Genomic DNA, 18,332 nt, shown 5'->3' on the forward strand with positions numbered 1-18,332 from the left:
CCTGACCACGCAGCAGTACAAGGTTTACCTGTTTCTTTATGGGTATCCATATCTGTGTGCTCTGAGGTGGGCTTGCGGAAGAGACACATTTCCAAAATGGTGTTTTAAAGTGTTGTTGGGGGGGGGGAGGGCCTGGTCACTGTGACCCCTTGGCAACAGAGTTCAGAATGGTGATCAGGAGGGTCATTGTCACAGGGACAGGGGCATTGTAGGACTGTTGCCAGAGGACTGTTTTTACTGGCACAGGTAATACATGATCCACACAGATATTGTAGCAGTGGAATAGTGCAGATAGAGGGCTTATGTCTTTCAGGGAGATGGTTTAATGAGACCAACAGAAAGTTAAAGTTTTACTACCAGGACTCAAAAGTAAGTGTGGACACAAAGAAAGATGTGCCAGACTAAGGCATGTTTTATGGTAACATTTCGTAATGTGGCCCAAGCCTTAGGACCAGCTAACACATTTTTACCACAACCAGCTAATTCATTTTTAACAAGCAACAGAGAGTCCTGTGGCACCTTTAAGACTAACAGATGTATTGGAGCATAAGCTTTCGAGGGTGAATGGAAGTGGGCATTCACCCACGAAAGCTTATGCTCCAATACAGCTGTTAGTCTTAAAGGTGCCACAGGACTCTCTGTTGCTTTTTACAGACCCAGACTAACATGGCTACCCCTCTGATACTTCATTTTTAACGTGACTCTTGACACTAGGGGCTAAGGTGTATTTGAGCGTTTTAATTCAAACATGTTAGTTAGCACATTTGAAAACAACACACATTTCCCTAGAATAGACAAACCTTTAAACTCGTGTGAGCCATCTGTCTAAAAGTGTGCCAAAGATGTTGTCCTAAAATGTGTGGCTAGCATAAGAACGTATAGTACATTATGGAAAGCTAGCATCCGTGTTTGTGCAGTACATGTGAAACAAAATATCTCTGTGGTTTCCATGGGAAAGCTCTTGATTTTTTCTTAAGTAGGCATTCAAGTGTGCATGAACTGTGTCTTTAAAGAACATGCAGACGCTGAGCCTGGGATTTCATGAAGGAATATTGTAAATAATGCTTGTTTGTTTATACAAATTATGTTCAGTTGTTAGACACATTCTGGCTGAGTTTCTGCCCTGACTTGCACCCTGTGCAGCCCCATGGCTTTCAGTGGTGTTGCAAGGAGTGCAGGTTAGGGCTGAATTTAGTCCTTTATCCTAGTATTAGTCTAACTAAGTATTTTACTTGTCAAAAATTGCAGAAGAGTGGAAAACTGGTATCCCAATAAATATTCATACTTCAGGGTTTATGTGGTCTTTCCAACTTGGCTAAAACAATGTGTTCCTTAAAATTTGTTTCTGAATAATACTGTTGCCATCCACCCACTCACTGGTGTGTTTGCTTAATGTTGCATTACAGATTTACGTGCCCCTGCATGCTCTGTATGGGTTCAGGCTTGAGTGGGGCTTACGTGCTCAACCAGTGGTTTCCAGCTTTTTGTAATACATTTTGGTATGAATCTCCTTACATTTGTTTTAGCAATCATTCTTCATATAGTGACATCAGCCAGTATCTCAACTCATCTGCCTTCATACTTTTATAAGAGGAGACTAAGAAAACTTGGCTTGTTTAGCCTAGCAAAATAAAGGTTGAAAGGGGTTGTGATTGCTCGCTAAAAATACATGAGGAGGATAAACACCAGGAATGACAAGAGCTATATAAGCTAAAGAGCAATGTTGGCACAAGAACAAATGGGTATACACTGGAAATTAGAGGGAGTGAGGTTGTGGAACAGCATTCCACTAGGAGGAGTTGGGGCAAATGACCTAACTAGTTTTAAGATGGAGCTTGATACATTTATGATTGGGATTATATGGTGGCAATAGCAGGGGACTGGACTTAGTGACCCAGGAGGTCCTTCCCAGTCCTGTGTCCCTTGTTTCTATATTAAGTCCATTATATGGCTTACCACATCATAGACAAAATTAGCTATTGATATTCTTTACACTGTTTTAAAAAAAGTCTTCACCTGAAACTCTTGGTTTCCATCTATGATACTTTGGATCACCTTAAAAAGTTTAATATTTATAATTCATGCAAAACTTTCTTCAATTTTTATTTCCTACCCTTACGTGGGCACAAGTAAATATCACAGTACAAGATTATAGGGAAGAATTAAATCTGTAATATAGTCTTCTCCCAACCTGCTAATAAAAGGGGTTCCATGAAAAAAAATACCTTCTGAACACAAACATTCAAATGATTGTTTCAGATCCACTCAGGATCTTTTAACAGTAGATTTTTTTAAAATCTGCTTTTCTGCATCCACATGTCAGCTATCCATTTGTAGTCTTGTGTGTGTGTGTGTCTATATTATATTAAACTATCCAGAAGTTATAATAAAGTTTAAAAATGTAAAATGGTGGGGAGGGAAGAAGGAAGGTGATAATGAATGATGATAATGGAAAAGAGATGTGCTCTAGCTACACTCCCATGGCACTGCATAAATAATAATGGAATATTATACATCTGAGCTTTACAACTCCAGGATGCACCACAACATATTAAGTGAGTTTTCTGTACCATGGAAGAGAATCCCAAGAATTGAGAAAATTCCGAATAATCCTGACATCCAATCATCCTTTCTAAATCGTATGTCAGAACTTTTTATTTATTAGAACTTATGATTTGCAGCAACAAATGGTAAGTTACATTTAGAAACCTGGTCATCCATTATTATTTAATATGTCCTGCACAAAGCGGTGCACGCATTGGAATCTTGTGTCTTGCAATAAATTACTCTCTACCAGGCACACCAATTAAAGAGAAAATGGTTAAAAAATATTCACAATCCCCAAAGAAAAAAGTTAGAGCCATGAAGGCACACACCTTTCCCCACCAGTCTTCATCATCCTTCAAGAGCATATTAGCATTATATATCCTTTGCTATTGTTCTCTGCTTTGTATTGTCCAGCCACTTGTAAGGATTGCCCTGTATGAAGGCTCTCACTGCATGAAAGGCACTCCAACGTATATCTGCTATTGAATACCAAATATATATATATTACATCCTACAGTTTGAAGTTTCTGTATGATACCTCATGCTTCTTTGGTTTTACTTCCAAAGCTTGCTAAATCTGGATGTGTACTAAATGTGTACTTTGTGCTTAAAGTGAGTTTAGCTGGGTCTGGTCAAGTCAGCCACAACTATGGTGTTTTACCTGCTCACTATCCAAAGCGTTATCTTCATGTGCATTAATGGCAATCCAATTGGTGGTGATAATGATTTGCAGTCACACTTAACAGAACTAAACAAAATAAAAAACCACAAGATCCACCAAAAATCACTCTCAACGTTGGGTCCCAGGAACCATCTTTGACAGCAGCAATTATGAAAAAAAAAAAAAGAAAAGGAAAGGAAAAGGAAACTCTTGCTGGTCTTGGCTAAAGCCTTGCAGTAGAAACAGAGGTAGTGGGTTTTCTTTCCAAGGATCAGCTGAGGGCAGATTTTATTTTCCCCAGATGGGCTTTCCCCCTGAGCCTGAAAGAGCCAGTAAATTCTAACATAGCCATAGAAAATGACCCAGCTGTGTAAGGTTCGTGATGGAGTTAATTCAGTTTTATGATTCTTCAAATCAAAACTCATATTCACTGACAGGGCAGCATCCTGATATGAATTATACATAAAAAGAAGACAGGTAAATGAAGGGAGGGGGGAGTAATATTTTGCTAAAGCATAAATGATAACGTTCTTCTTTGTAATACATTATATTATGTTTTTGTATAGGGCAACCTTAATACCAAAACCATTTTTAATTGTAAGATACAGTATTATAGGCAAAAATAGCAAATTAATAAACTAAGCATTAATGTGGAAGATGTTCTTTAACAGAATAGCATTTCATATCAAGATAATACGCTCTGGGTGTATATACTACATTGTACAATACATATAACAAAGTCATTCTAGTTTAATCACATTTTTCATGTACAGCTTTGAAAGTGGCTTCTTGGCTAATTAAGTCTGACACTTAAGATATGGTATGTTAGCTTCTGAGATGCCTGCCAGGGATTTTCAGTGCTGTCATGCATTATGTGGATTTCAGCCAAGATAGGAGGGCTGGAATACTTGTTTCTGGTCACTTATCATTGAAGCTTTGACTGTAGGAAAAGAAAAACAACTATTAAAGAACACAGAACACTGTATGAAATGAAATATGGATGGGGAAAGAATCTATTTCTACTGAAAGAATATCTAATTTATCTACAGATATATTTTATCAATAAGGAAAATCCAGAAAATAAGGCTTTTTGTTTGGCAAACTTGGAATATAAAAAGAGCACTTCACATAAGCTGTTTTATTTTATTGAAAGTTAGAACATTATGTAGGCTAACTTTAAAAATTGGGCAATAAGCATTATTTGCTCTTATATACTATAGAGATAGGTGCTCTAAAAATACCATTGATCAACTGATTTGATAAATAGATAGTGGGGTTCCCTAAAGGGACACACTCAAGACTGCTAAATCTAAATTAAGACCTATGTATTAATCCAGGGATTAATCCAGAAATCCAGGGATTTCTGCAAGGCCCAATTTTTCTTCTGGGCTTTTGAAAAGAGGAAAGGACAGGATGAAGTGTCTGGATTTGGAGGGAGTTGGGTTTTAATAACCCAGATGGATACTGGGATTTGAAATGTTGGTTAGTTAAATGATTAAGGTATGTTCTAATATTTTTAATTGGTGTCTTGGTCAAATTTGTAACTTTTATATTAGACATTTGCCTAGAGCAGGGGTTGGCAACCTTTCAGAAGTGGTGTGCCGAGTCTTCATTTATTCACTCTGATTTAAGGTTTTGCGTGCCAGTAATACATTTTAATGTTTTTAGAAGGTCTCTTTCTATAAGTCTATAATATATAACTAAACTATTGTTGTATGTAAAGTAAATAAGGTTTTTAAAATGTTTAAGAAGCTTCATTTAAAATTAAATTAAAATGCAGAGCCCCCTGGACCGGTGGCCAGGACACGTGCAGTGTGAGTGCCACTGAAAATCAGCTCGTGTGCCACCTTTGGCACGCATGCCATATGTTGCCTACCCCTGGCCTAGAGTACAGACAGGCATGTCTCATCAATCCAGATAAATAAATAACAGTTTTAGTTTGTTTGGCTGATTCACATATCCTACAAAAAACTAGAAACATGGACAAATTGCTACGGAGAAGTACAAAAAAGATAGCACAAGTATAGGGATAAATTCAGAAAGACTAAGGCACAAAATGAGTTACACTTAGCAAGGAACATAAAAGGCTATAAGAAGAGGTTCTTTAAATACATTAGGAGCAAGAGAATGACAAAGAAGAGTGTAGGTCATCTACTTAGTGGGGAAGGAGAATTAATAACTGATGACATCAAGAAAGCAGAGGTGTTTAATGCCTATTTTGCTTCAGTCTACACCAGGGGTAGGCAACCTATAGCACGCGTGCCGAAGGCGGCACACAAACTGATTTTCAGTGGCACTCACACTGCCCAGGTCCTGGACACCGGTCCGGAGGGCTCTGCGTTTTAATTTAATTTTAAATGAAGCTTCTTAAACATTTATTTACTTTACATAACAACAATAGTTTGTCTATATTATAGACTTATAGAAAGAGACCTTCTAAAAATGTTTAAATGTATTACTGGCACGCGAAACCTTGAATCAGAGTGAATAAATTAAGACTCAGCACACCACTTCTGAAAGGTTGCCGACCCCTGGTCTATACTAAAAAGATTACTGGTGACCAGATGGTCAGCACATTTAATAATAATAACAAGGGGGAAGGAACACAAGCCAAAACAGGGAAAGAACAGGTGAAAGAATAATTAGATAAGTTGAATATATTCAAATTGTCAGGGCCTGATGAAATTCATACTGTTGGGTACCTAAGGAACCAGAAGAAGCAATCTCAGAACCGTTAGCAGTTACCTTTTGAGAACTCAGGGAGGATGGGTGAGATCCCAGAGGACTAGAGAAGGGCAAACATAGGACCTGTCTTTAAAAGAGGGGACAAAGAGGATTTATAGACCAGTCAGCCAAACTTAGATACCTGGAAAGATTGTGGAACAAATGATTAAAAAATCAGTTTATAAGCACTTAGAGGATAATAGGGTTATAAAGAATAGACAACCTGGATTTGTCAAGAACAAATCATGCCAAACCAGCCTCATTCCCTTCTTTGACAGGGTAACTGGCCTAGTGGATAGGCAGGAAACATTAGATATGATATACTTTGATTTTAGTAATGCTTTTGATACAATCCCACATGACAGCCTCATAAGCAAACTAGAGAAATGTGGTCTAGATGAAATTAATATAAGGGGGTTATACAACTGGTTGAAAAACTGTACTCAAAGAACAGGTATCAACAGTTTGTTATCAAACTAGGCGGGTGTATCTAGAGGAGTCCCACAGGGGCCAGTCCTGATTCCAGTCCTATTCAGTATTTTCATTAATGATCTGGATAATGGAGTGGAGAGTATGCTTATAAAATTTGCAGATGACATCAAGATGGGAAGGGTTTCAAGCACATAGGATGAGAGGAATAGAATTCAAAACAACTATAGAATTGGTCTGAAATGAACAAGATGAAATTCAATAAAGACAAGTTCAGAGTACTTAGGAAGGTAAAATGAAATGCATAACTACAAAATGGGGAATTGTTGGCTAGGTAGTAGTACTGCTGAAAAAGATCTGGGGATTATAGTGTATCATAAATTTAATATGAGTCAGTGATATGATATAGTTGTGAAATGGCCAATATCATTTCTGGGTGTATTAACAAGAGCGTTGTATGTGAGACATGAGAAGTAATTGTCCTGCTCTACTCAGCACTGGTGAGGCCTCAGTTGGAGTACTGTGTCCAGTTCTGGGCACCATACTTTTGGAAAGATGTGGACAAATTGGAGGGAGTCCAGAGGAAAGCAACAAAAATGACAAAAGGTTTAGAAAAGTTGATCTGTGAGGAAAGGTTTAAAAAAAACCTGGGCCTCTTAAGTCTTGAGAAAAGAAAACTGAAAGGGGGCCTGGTAACAGTCTTCAAATATGTTAAAGGCTGTTGTAAAGAGAACAGAGATCAATTGTTCTCCATGTCCGCTGAAAGTAGGTCAAGAAGTAATGGGATTACTCTGCAGCAAGGGAGATTTAGTTTATATATTAGGAAAATCTTCCTAACTAAGGGTGGTTAAGCTCTAGAATAGGCTTCCAAGAGAGGTTGTGGAGTCCCCATCATTGGAGGTTTTTAAGAACAGGTTGGATAAATACCTGTCAGGGATGGGCTAGGTTTACTAGGTCCTGCCTCAGAGCAGGGGACTGAACTTGATGACCTCTCAAGGTCTCTTTCACCCCTACATTTCTGTGACTCTTCATGGATCTCATCTCATCCCTTTTCTCTCTGACTACTTGCTCTGTTCTTGTGAATGCCCAAGCAGAATTCCTGTATAATTCAGTAACCTGCGTTTGCTCATCAGAATGGAGCCAAACTGGCAGAGCAAAGGGAATGGTTTGATGATGCACGTCCACACTGAAGCAAACCCACCTTCAAGGGTTGTTGGTTGGCTGACTGCCCCGACGATTAGTCGCCGATGCATTGCTATTTAGCCTTTCTGGTTTTAGGGGCTGATCTTTTTTTTAATTACCTGAAGTAATTAAATTTTGTTAGAGCCACTGTAATTACCTATCTTGAATCTCTGTACAGGCTTCCTCTTTTCTCTTGCAGTCCTTTCAGACATCTCATTTGCAAAGCTATCTAACTCTGACTCTGATTACATCTTTGTCCTAATCTCTTCCTACATCCCGTCTTCCTCCATACGTTCTACCCACACCTCCCCCACTCCTTCCTTCACACATTTTTCATACTGCCTTTTATGCTTGGAACAGCATCTCAGTAACATCATGTCTAGCTCTTTCCTTCTCCTACAAAAATCACACCTGTTCAATAAAGCATTACAGCTATAATTGCCATGCACCATTCTGTGTTTCTGCCGTTTTGTTTTGTAACCACTTGAAACTTTAAACTTGAAGCTCCTCAGGTTTGGGATTTACTAGTATGGCTCAGTTCATCTACTGTCTGCACTTGCAGCACTGCAGAAGTAAACAATAGTAATAATAAATATACATCAACCATGTCCTTTTTAAGGAGGATAATTTTGACAAATGGGTTTACTGGGAAAGCTGTGGTTAAGGCCCTCAAGCAAATGAGAAGATAGAGTGGGCCTGTCACAGTGTGGATTACGCAATTGGGAATTTTCACTAAATTAGTATTGCATTTATTTAGAGAGATTACATTAAAATAAAACACTTCCATGATGACTCTGGAATATCTTTCAAATGATCCACTAGCAAAGAAGCTGAACATTCACACAGTGACAGAGAAAATCCAGTGACTCCTATCTTCACAGACAGTTGGGACCCTAAGCACCGACTAATCCCCTGGGGAAAATGGAAGTTAAGAAAGCAGAAGTAAAACTGCTATGATCTAAGACCACAAGCCTTCATCTGAGTAAACAAAGTCTATTTATATACCATGGGGAGAAGGCGAAGGAAGTGAAATACTTATCTGATTTGAACAACCAGGCAGAACGCATCGATAAGCCAGTTTAAAATGCAGGGGGTCTGTTCTGCCATTGATGTTTAATGGGGCTCATACGTGTTGCTCACATGAGTTTTAATGCAATATAAGTTCACAAATGTAAGTTCACAAATGTCGATAAAAGAATAGACCCTCAGAGAGTCTTGATTTTAAGATACAGTATTTATAGATGATTCAGGAACATTACTTTTTTTGTTAGCGTTCCCTTAATCCATTTTTGATAGTTGTCTAAAAGGTGATTTAATGTATACTTAGATTTCAACAGCAATTAGATTCTTCTGCATTATCAGTAGGGATCCATGCTCTTGGGACCAAGGTCAGAGTTCTCTGGAAGCAGTGGTCATGTGTTTGTCCCCTCTCAGAATTGAACATGAGATGCAAGGTTATATAAGGAGATGAAACCTCGCCTCCAAACTAATTCCTTGACCTTTCTTTCAAGAGAATCCAGAACCCTCATGCTCCTTTTCCTTTACACCCATTTTACCTTCAACGTAGTTAGTTTATTGTACTTATTTTTTATTTGTTATTTCAGATAGATAGATGAACTAGGCTTTTTGTACTATGTGGTATATTAGTAAGGCCCTCATAATTGATGTGGCTAAGCTACACTGAATTCTGTGACAGTGTGAATTGACTTAAAAAAATCATTCAATAACCTGCAGTTTATTGAAATATTTCTAACAATGGCCAACAAAATGAAAATCTAATGTCTATTATTGTTTCCTTTGTAGCAGAACAGTGCCACCTGGCATTTCTACAATGGGCTAACCCATGAAAGACATGTTCAGTGACAATTTTTTCTCCTACCATGGATGTGAAGTAAATTAGAAATTGTATAGACTCTAACCAAAAGCTTTGGAGGAGTGAAGGGGTCCTAGTTAAATTCAGAAGTCAACACTTCATTGAGGTGAATGGAGTTTAGAGTTTGCACCTCATAGATTTATGGGGATTAGCTTTAGAAGTTCACACTTTTATGTGGTGATGGAGAGGAGGGAGCTCATATTTTCTATTTTTATTGTTTAGAGACAGTTTTCTGTCATGCAAGGCTCTGGAATGGAAGTGCAAGCAGCTCGAGCAGTTTTGTATGGTGGCTACTGCTTCCTGCAAACCTCTCTATGAACCCGCAAACTCTTTGCCCTCTTCTGCTACTGTGTGCTTTGATTCACCCCCACTCCTCCAATTGGCCACACAATCTCCTCTTTCATGGCGCTAAGGATAGAAACTGTTCTGTGTCCTTGATGCCTCCCACCTTATCCCTTTAAGGGGAGCAACATGGAAGCAGAAATGTATTGAAGTCTTCTTTGTAGGGAACTCACAGAACAAAAGAAACAGATTGAGATGAAGAAGACAGAAAGGAAAAATGGCAGGCAGGGATGCACAGGAACAGAAGGAGGCATTATTTTGGTGGATTTATTTGGCAGCTTGGCAAAAATATAAAATTTTCAGCCATCTGCACAGCCACATAATTGTATTATACACTGGGACCCCACTGTATGTTTGTGTATCTATCTAGTTAAATTAGTAGTTACTAAATAACTCTTCATGCTGTCGCATGGACAGTTTGATTATCTGCTTCTGGGTGGTGGTTCTATAAAACAGATCCAAGCATGGGGATCAAGCACCGTGCTTATGTAACAGCAAAAAGTCTCCTATGGACGAGCATGTGCAATGAGGAAGCTATAATCCATGTCCCAAGGTGCATACTATCTAACAGCTTAGTGTGGATTCAGTCATACATACTAAAAAGGATGCATATATGTATTTGAACTGATAAAAGAATCTTTGAAGAATTCTAGGTTGTGGTGCTACTGAACCCAAATAAAGTTGGCCAAGATTTTCAATTTACCTCAACTTTTGGGTGCTCAACTTAATTTCTTACAGGACTTGGCTTTCATGAACTCCTGAGCATCCACCCTTTGCAAATTGGGTTCATTTAAAGTATTGTAAGTTAGCACCCCAAAGTTAAGCCATCCCAAATCACTAGTTACTTTTGAACATCTTGGCTATCACCTTTAGAGTATAGTCCATGATACATCTGCTTAAACTATCATTTTCCCCAAATAGCTGTGTCATAAGATACCCTCCACTAGCTCCTATTGTTGTAAAAAAAACAGTTAAAAAGGCAGAGATAGAGATGAGAGTTCTACCATGCAGGAGCTAATGTATCCTTAACCATGTGAGGTACTTTGGTACTATTGTGGTGAGCACTATAGAAATACATATCAATATATAAAATATAACTCAAAATATGGGTTAGCAAATGAAATATTTTAACAATAATTATTATTTCAGTATATAAACTTAGTCTATTAAGTTTCAATTCGCTTTTGCGTAAAAATAGCAGAGATGTTTAATGTCCCAAGTCTAAGTTTAAAATGAAAATACTAACCTTAGCTAAAGAGCTGGTATAATGTCACACTTGTATATTAAATGGATGTTCATATCTGCCATTCAGTATGTGTTACATTTCTCTTATGATCTTAGCACCTTGGTGAACTTTTTGTATTACATCATTGTTAAATGCAAAACTACTGTTTGTAGATCTTAGGGATACGTACGGAAGAGTATAATCACAGGTTACAGTTCTAGCGAACAGGGCCGGCTCCAGGCACCAGCCCACCAAGCTTGTGCTTGGGGCGGCACCTGGAGGGGGGCGGCGCGGCGCTCCGGCTCCGGCCGCCGGGGAGAGCGGAGCCCCGGCTGGGGCTCGCCGGCCTCCCCCCGGCGCTCTGGCCGCCGGGGAGAGCGGGGCCACGGCCGGGCTCGCCGCCCTCCCCCCAGCGCTCTGGCTGCCGGGGAGAGCGGAGCCCCGGCCGGGCACTCCGCCCTCCTCCCAGGGCTCCGGCTGCCCTCCCCCCCGGCGCCCTCCCCCCAGCCGCCGGGGAGAGCGGAGCACCGGCCGGGGCTCGCCGCCCTCCCCCCCCCCCCCGGCGCTCTGGCCGCCAGGGAGAGCGGAGCCCCGGCTGGGGCTCGCCGCCCTCCCCCCCAGCGCTCTGGCCGCCGGGGAGAGCGGAGCCCCGGCCGGGCACTCCGCCCTCCTCCCAGGGCTCCGGCCGCCCTCCCCCCCGGTGCCTTCCCCCCGTCCGCCGGGGAGAGCGGAGCCCCGGCTGGGGCTCGCCGCCCTCCCCCCGGCGCTCTGGCCGCCCTCCCCTGCGGCGCTGGGGTGCAGGGGAGGCGGCCGGAGGCTTTTTTGCCTGGGGCGGCAAAAAAGCCAGAGCCGGCCCTGCTAGCGAATGCTGTTGCAAAATGTGACCTAAATACAAATCCACTATAGGAATAAGTGTAACCATTTACTCTACAATTATAAATTCACATAGCTAATTTATATTAATTAAGCTGAATTGGATAGGGCCTGAAAGTTATTGAAATGGAGTTTAAGAAGAAGCAGACACGTGAGAGAATCATTAACATTTGTCTCTTTGGCTTTGTCCTGTTATGGAAAAATGGCCACTCCTATCTTTGGGAGGGTTATGATGTGTACCTTTTACACTTCTAAGGATTAGTTACAGGGAGTTGCACAGAAACAGACAGCGCTGGTGTGGTCAGGAAAGGACAAACCCTCTTGTCAAGTGCCCAAGAACAGATTGTTGTGGGTGTCAAGCATTTTCAAAACAAGTTTTCTTTGTTTCAGAACAAGTTGCAGCAGGAACAGAAAAATACAAAGGTATCCTATAATCACCACTTTGCACTTCAAAAAGTGAATAGTCAGATTACTTTAATAGGATTTGGAGATCCTCTCTTTTAATTCTAACATGGCCATGCTGTTGACACCACTGATATATTATGATTTTATTAAGAAGTGGCAGCATAATAATTCTAGTCTGGGAGGAATAGGTGAAAAACACTAGTAAGCCTTAGGGCTCTATTCTGCCCTGATCTATGCTCTGCTTAGATCTTGCTTTCACCTAATTTATTCAGAAGAGGGTGGAGTGTGGCTCTCCCAGCTAATTTATGAAAGAATCTTCTCTGACTTGAATTGTTTCCACTCTCCCCAGTAACTGGGATATTTTGTTAAGGATCAGAAAAAAGGAGAATTTCTGACCTAAGTGCCTGTTACCAAGTATGGATATATATACCAAGGTTCTTAGATACCATGGGGATGAGGTGTTATAATAACCTGAATAGGAGAGAGTGAAGAAATTGCATTAATGCAGTGTTCACGTTAAATTTACTGAGGTTTAGTTCATACTTCCCCACCACTTCCAGAGCACGTAACTCAAGATCTAACTAACTTTGGTACTGTTACTAGTATAAGCTTTGTGTAAAAATAAACTTTGCCTGAATAATTTCTTAAATATATTAAGTTCTGCTTTGGGTAGGTTCCTCCCATCTGTTGCTGTGAACAGCATAGTGGGGAAAGGACAGAACTCAATCAGCATTTACATTGAGTCACCCACTATGTCTTGTACATTACATCAAAGTACTGAGAATAAAGTCCCTAGTGTCTTTCCTGTAGAACTTCCTTTACAGCTTCCATGGATCTAGAGGAACTTGTGGGTGTTTTGCAACAGCAGTTCATTGGGGTTGGAGAGGTGCAAACTGATTTTCATCATTTGGCACATGAAAATTTCAGCTAGAGTGAAGTTACATATAAGCAAATAGTGTTCTCTGAAGGTATCGGAGCAAATTCGGAGGTAATGTCTATGAAGGTGTGATTTAGTCTCTGTGGCTCTGATTCTCAGATGCATCCAATAATCCCTAGCTGCAGCTGGGTGTGGGGGGGAGTGTGTAGTCCTGGGCCAAGTCCTCAGCATAATTTGCAGCAGCCTCAATGCTGCCTTAAAGGGCATTACCTGGTAACCCCAAGGGGCTATTCAGGCAGCTGAGGATTGCCAGAGCCCAAGGGTGCCACATTTCTTTAGCATGAGCCACGAGAAGATGAAACAGAGCTCCCTGACTTTCCAGGGATCCCCATTGTTAGAGGGGAGCACACCCTCCAGTCAGATACAGCAGGTTTAAATAGGATTTGCAACAGGGACACCTCAGTTACTGGCAAATAACCCACCTTTCTCCTTTAGGCATTATCATGAGTTAATTCAGTTTAAACTAAATGGAAGGATAAACAAAAATAGATCTGTGACTAGGGCTGTTGATGTCAAAATGGCTAACTTAAAAAAATTAAGGAAATTAGTTAGGGAAGTGGATTGGACTGAAGAACTTGTGGATCTAAAGGTGGAGGAGGCCTGGAATTACTTCAAGTCAAAGTTGCAGAAACTATCAGAAGCCTGCATCCCAAGAAGGGAAAAAATTCATAGGCAGACGTTGTAGACCAAGCTGGATGAGCAAGCATCTCAGGTGATTAAGAAAAAGCAGAAAGCCTACAAGGAGTGGAAGATGGGAGTGATCAGCAAGGAAAGCTACCTTATTGAGGTCTGAACATGTAGGGATAAAGTGAGAAAGGCCAAAAGCCATGTAGAGTTGGACCTTGCAAAGGGAATTAAAACCAATAGGAAAAGGTTCTATAGCCATATAAATAAGAAGAAAACAAAGAAAGAAGTGGGCCCGCTAAACACTGAGGATGGAGTGGAGGTTAAGGATAATCTAGGCATGGCCCAATATCTAAACAAATACTTTGCCTCAGTCTTTAATGAGGCTAATGGGGAGCTTAGGGATAATGGTAGGATGACAAATGGGAATGATGATATGGAGATAGATATTACCACATCCGAGGTAAAAGCCAAACTCAAACTGCTTAATGGGAATAAATCGGGGGGGCCCAGATAATCTTCATCCAAGAATATTAAAGGAACTGGCACATGAAATTGCAAGCCCATTAGCAAGAATTTTTAATGAATCTGTAAACTCAGGGGTTGTACTGTATGACTGGAGAATTGCTAACGTAGTTCCTATCTTTAAGAAAGGGGAAAAAAGTGATCCAGGCAACTACAGGCCTGTTAGTTTGACGTCTGTAGTATGCAAGGTTTTGGGGGAAAAATTGAAGGAGAAAGTAGTTAAGGACATTGAGGTCAATGGTAATCGGGACAAATTACAACATGGTTTTACAAAAGGTAGAGCGTGCCAAACCAACCTGATCTCCTTCTTTGAGAAAGTAACAGATTTTTTAGACAAAGGAAACACAGTGGATCTAATTTACCTCGATTTCAGTAAGGCATTTGATACGGTTCCACATGGGAAATTATTAGCTAAATTGGAAAAGATGGGGATCAATATGAAAATTGAAAGGTGGATAAGGAACTGGTTAAAGGGGAGACTACAATGAGTCGTACTGAAAGGTGAACTGTCAGGGTGGAGGGAGGTTACTAGTGGAGTTCCTCAGGGATCGGTTTTGAGACCAATCTTCTTTAATCTTTTTATTACTGACCTTGGCACAAAAAGTGGGAATGTGCTAATAAAGTTTGTGGATGACACAAAGCTGGGAGGTATTGCCAATACAGAGAAGGACCGGTATCATACAGGAAGCTCTGGATGAACTTGTAAACTGGAGTAATAGTAATAGGATGAAATTTAATAGTGAAAAGTGCAAGGTCATGCATTTAGGGATTAATAACAAGAATTATTGTTATAAGCTGGGGATGCATCAGTTGGAAGTAACAGGAGGAGAAGGACCTCGGAGTATTGGTTGATCACAGAATGACTATGAGCTGCCAATGTGATATGACTGTGAAAAAAGCTAATGTGGTCTTGGGATGCATCGGGCGAGGTATTTCCAGTAGAAATAAGGAGGTGTTAGTACTGTTATACAAGGCACTGGTGAGACTTCATCTGGAATACTGTGTGCAGTTCTGGTCTCCCATGTTTAAGAAGGATGAATTCAAACTGGAACAGGTACAGAGAAGGGCTGCTAGGATGATCCGAGGAATGGAAAACCTGTCTTATGAAAGGAGACTCAAAGAGCTTGGCTTGTTTAGCCTAACCAAAAGAAGGCTGAGGAGAGATATGATTGCTCTCTATAAATATATTAGAGGGATAAATACTAGGGAGGGAGAGGAATTACTTAAGCTCAGTACCAATGTGGACACAAGAACAAATGGATATAAACTGGCCATCAGGAAGTTTAGACTTGAAATTAGAGCCTTCCGAGGGGAGCAGTGGGGGCAAAAGACATATCTGGCTTCAAGACTAAGCTTGATAAGTTTATGGAGGGGATGGTATGGTGGGATAGCCTAATTTGACAATTTAATTGGTCTTTGACTATTGGGGTAAATATGCCCAATGGCCTGTGATGGGATGTTAGATGGGATGGGATCTGAGTTACTACAGAGAATTCTTTCCTGGGTGTCTTGCTGGTGAGTCTTGCCCACATGCTCAGGGTTTAGCTGATCGCCATATTTGGGGTCGGGAAGGATTTTTCCTCCAGAGCAGATTGGCAGAGGCCCTGGGGGTTTTTCGCCTTCCTCTGCAGCGTGGGGCACGGGTCACTTGCTGGAAGATTCTCGGCATCTTGAAATCTTTAAACCATGATTTGAGGACTTCAACGGCTCAGACACAGGTTTGATACAGGAGTGGGTGGGTGAGATTCTGTAGCCTGTGTTGTGCAGGAGGTCAGACAAGATGATCATAATGATCCCTTCTGACCTTAAAGTCTATGAGTCTATGATTATCTAGCCTAGGGGAAAGGGTGTTTAAAAAAACCCAACACATGAGCTAATACATTTTTAAACAGCACTTAACTGAAATGCTTAAATGACAAGTAGTATCTAAAGGATCAAGTTTGTCCACAAAACTGGCACCAGGGAGGAATCCAAGTGGGATTAGCTGAGGCGGCCTCCAAATAAGAAGGAACATAAATCCAGACATTTAAGGATCTAGGAGAAGGTGGTGACAACATCTATATCTTTAGAAGATGGATCCACATTTTTTATTGGAGAGCTTTCACTTGCCATTGAAAACCAGTGCCAAGACAGACTACCATATTGATGATGAGTGCTCTGCTCTGGGTGCTGAGTTTACAGCAGGTATGGAAGAGCCTTTGCAACCATGCTTTGACCATCAAGAATTATTTATTTTTCTTCCAGAAATAATCTCTTTAAATGTAAGGCACTGGGACAACTATAGCCTGAGTTTTTGACATAGATGAAGGATGTCAGTATAAATAGATGACTTTGAGGCTGTCAGTGTCAGAAAACTTGGCACCAAAACACTCCTGCACAAGCGAAGTTTGAAGTGCCTGTCTTTCTCCAACTTGGCTTTTTGAGTGAATTGGGAAGATGACTGACAACCATCATGTCCCTGTCCCAGATGTGGGAAGCATAATAAATGCTGGTTGGGAAGGCACTTTGTGACTTTTTCTCTCACAGTTTGAATCCTGATTGTTCTGGGGTCAGGATCTGACATTTTGGGAACATCAAGGTGGTGAAGAGAAACAGAAACCTTTTACCAGTTCTCAACGCTCTTACACACCAACCAGTAACAAGAAAACTATTAAACAATTATCTATAAGAGCAAAAGGAACAACAAGAAAAAGAGAGCGAGAAATCAGAAAGTGCATCACAATGGCAGGATTCTTTCAGCATAAGTTCCTGGGAAGCCTTGTGTAATGGGAAATTACTACAGCTAAACAATTTCAAATCTAGTTTGTGGAGAGGATTTTCATTGTTGGAATCTAAAGGTCAAACAATAGCATTGCAAGTCAGTAGAAACCACCTCATAATGGCACAGTACAATGTCAGTGCAGATTTGCTACCATTTAAACAATAAAATCCAACACTGCAACTGCATTAAAATAACGTTAAAATTAGGGTGAAATTTCACAAAAACAAGTGAATTGTGAGTCAAGTATGTTTTCAGCACCTGGCTTCCAAGCCTCTTGGATTTAGACATATATTAATATATGTAGCCTTCTTGAGACCTTGCACCACTGTCAGGGTTTTAAAGGACTGGAAGAACATGTAAACACTGAGTGGTCTGATTCTTCCTTTTCTCAGATATTTACTATGTGCAATAGCGAAACTCTCTTTTTAGTGGATAGTAAGGTCAAGGAAAGATAAGTGCTTTACTCTCAGTGGTGTCCTTGAGCATAGCACTTGCAATTCAGTGTACGCTATTATCAACACGTATTGGTTAAATACAGAGAATGTGTGTTGTTTTCTGAAGTGCTAAAGAAAAATTGCCATAGAAACCCAATGACTTACACCTTGAACTTGGAAAATGACCATTTGAAGAAACAAAAACAAAAGATTCTTGCAGCAAGACACTTATCAAAGAGCTAGACATCTGCCTGTGCGATGATACACACCCATTCTGAGCAGCAAAGATAGCAAACCCCTTATACTCAGGGCATGTCTACACTGGCAGTTACAGCGCCAGCAGTTACATCGCCACTCAGAGAACACTGAAGGGAAACCATTCTTGTGTGTTCACACTGTCAGCTGCCTGCGCAATAGCGTGTTCGCACTTGCAGCGGTATTCGGAGCAGTGCGCTCTGGGCAGCTATCCCTCATTGCATTTCTTCTTCTTTTGCCACTAAGAGTTGTGGGAAGAAAGAAGGGTCGCAGGGCATCCTGGGTCCTGTCCCAATACCCCATGATGCATTGCTTCGCATCCCAGCAATCCCTGTGCTTCCGTCCGCATTTAGCGCTATCTTTCAATATTTTGTGTACTGCGCACCCTGCCTCTTCGGGCTGCAGGAATGGATCCCAAGCTGTTGACCAGTATGCTTCTTGCTCTCACTGACATGTCACGAGTAGCAGTAGAGCTCGACATTGATCTCACCACGCATAGTAGCTACGACACGAGATTGCTTGTGGCATTCACGGA

At 40.8% G+C, this 18,332-nt stretch overlaps 1 protein-coding gene across 2 annotated transcripts in view; it reads left to right on the plus strand.

The window, feature by feature from the left end:
- The window catches only part of BABAM2 (BRISC and BRCA1 A complex member 2), a 304,684-nt gene that overhangs the window by 276,239 nt on the left and 10,113 nt on the right, over positions 1 to 18,332 (plus strand). The window contains exon 12 of one of the 2 annotated variants that reach the window (XM_065400929.1): positions 12,247 to 12,279. The exons of the other annotated variant lie outside the window; for it this stretch is intronic. Coding sequence (XP_065257001.1) covers positions 12,247 to 12,279 — 33 coding nt within the window. The remainder of the gene's footprint in view (positions 1 to 12,246; positions 12,280 to 18,332) is intronic. 2 annotated transcript variants of the gene reach the window in all.

The sequence above is a fragment of the Emys orbicularis genome, chromosome 3, assembly GCF_028017835.1.
Source record: "Emys orbicularis isolate rEmyOrb1 chromosome 3, rEmyOrb1.hap1, whole genome shotgun sequence".
Classification (NCBI taxonomy): domain Eukaryota; kingdom Metazoa; phylum Chordata; order Testudines; family Emydidae; genus Emys; species Emys orbicularis.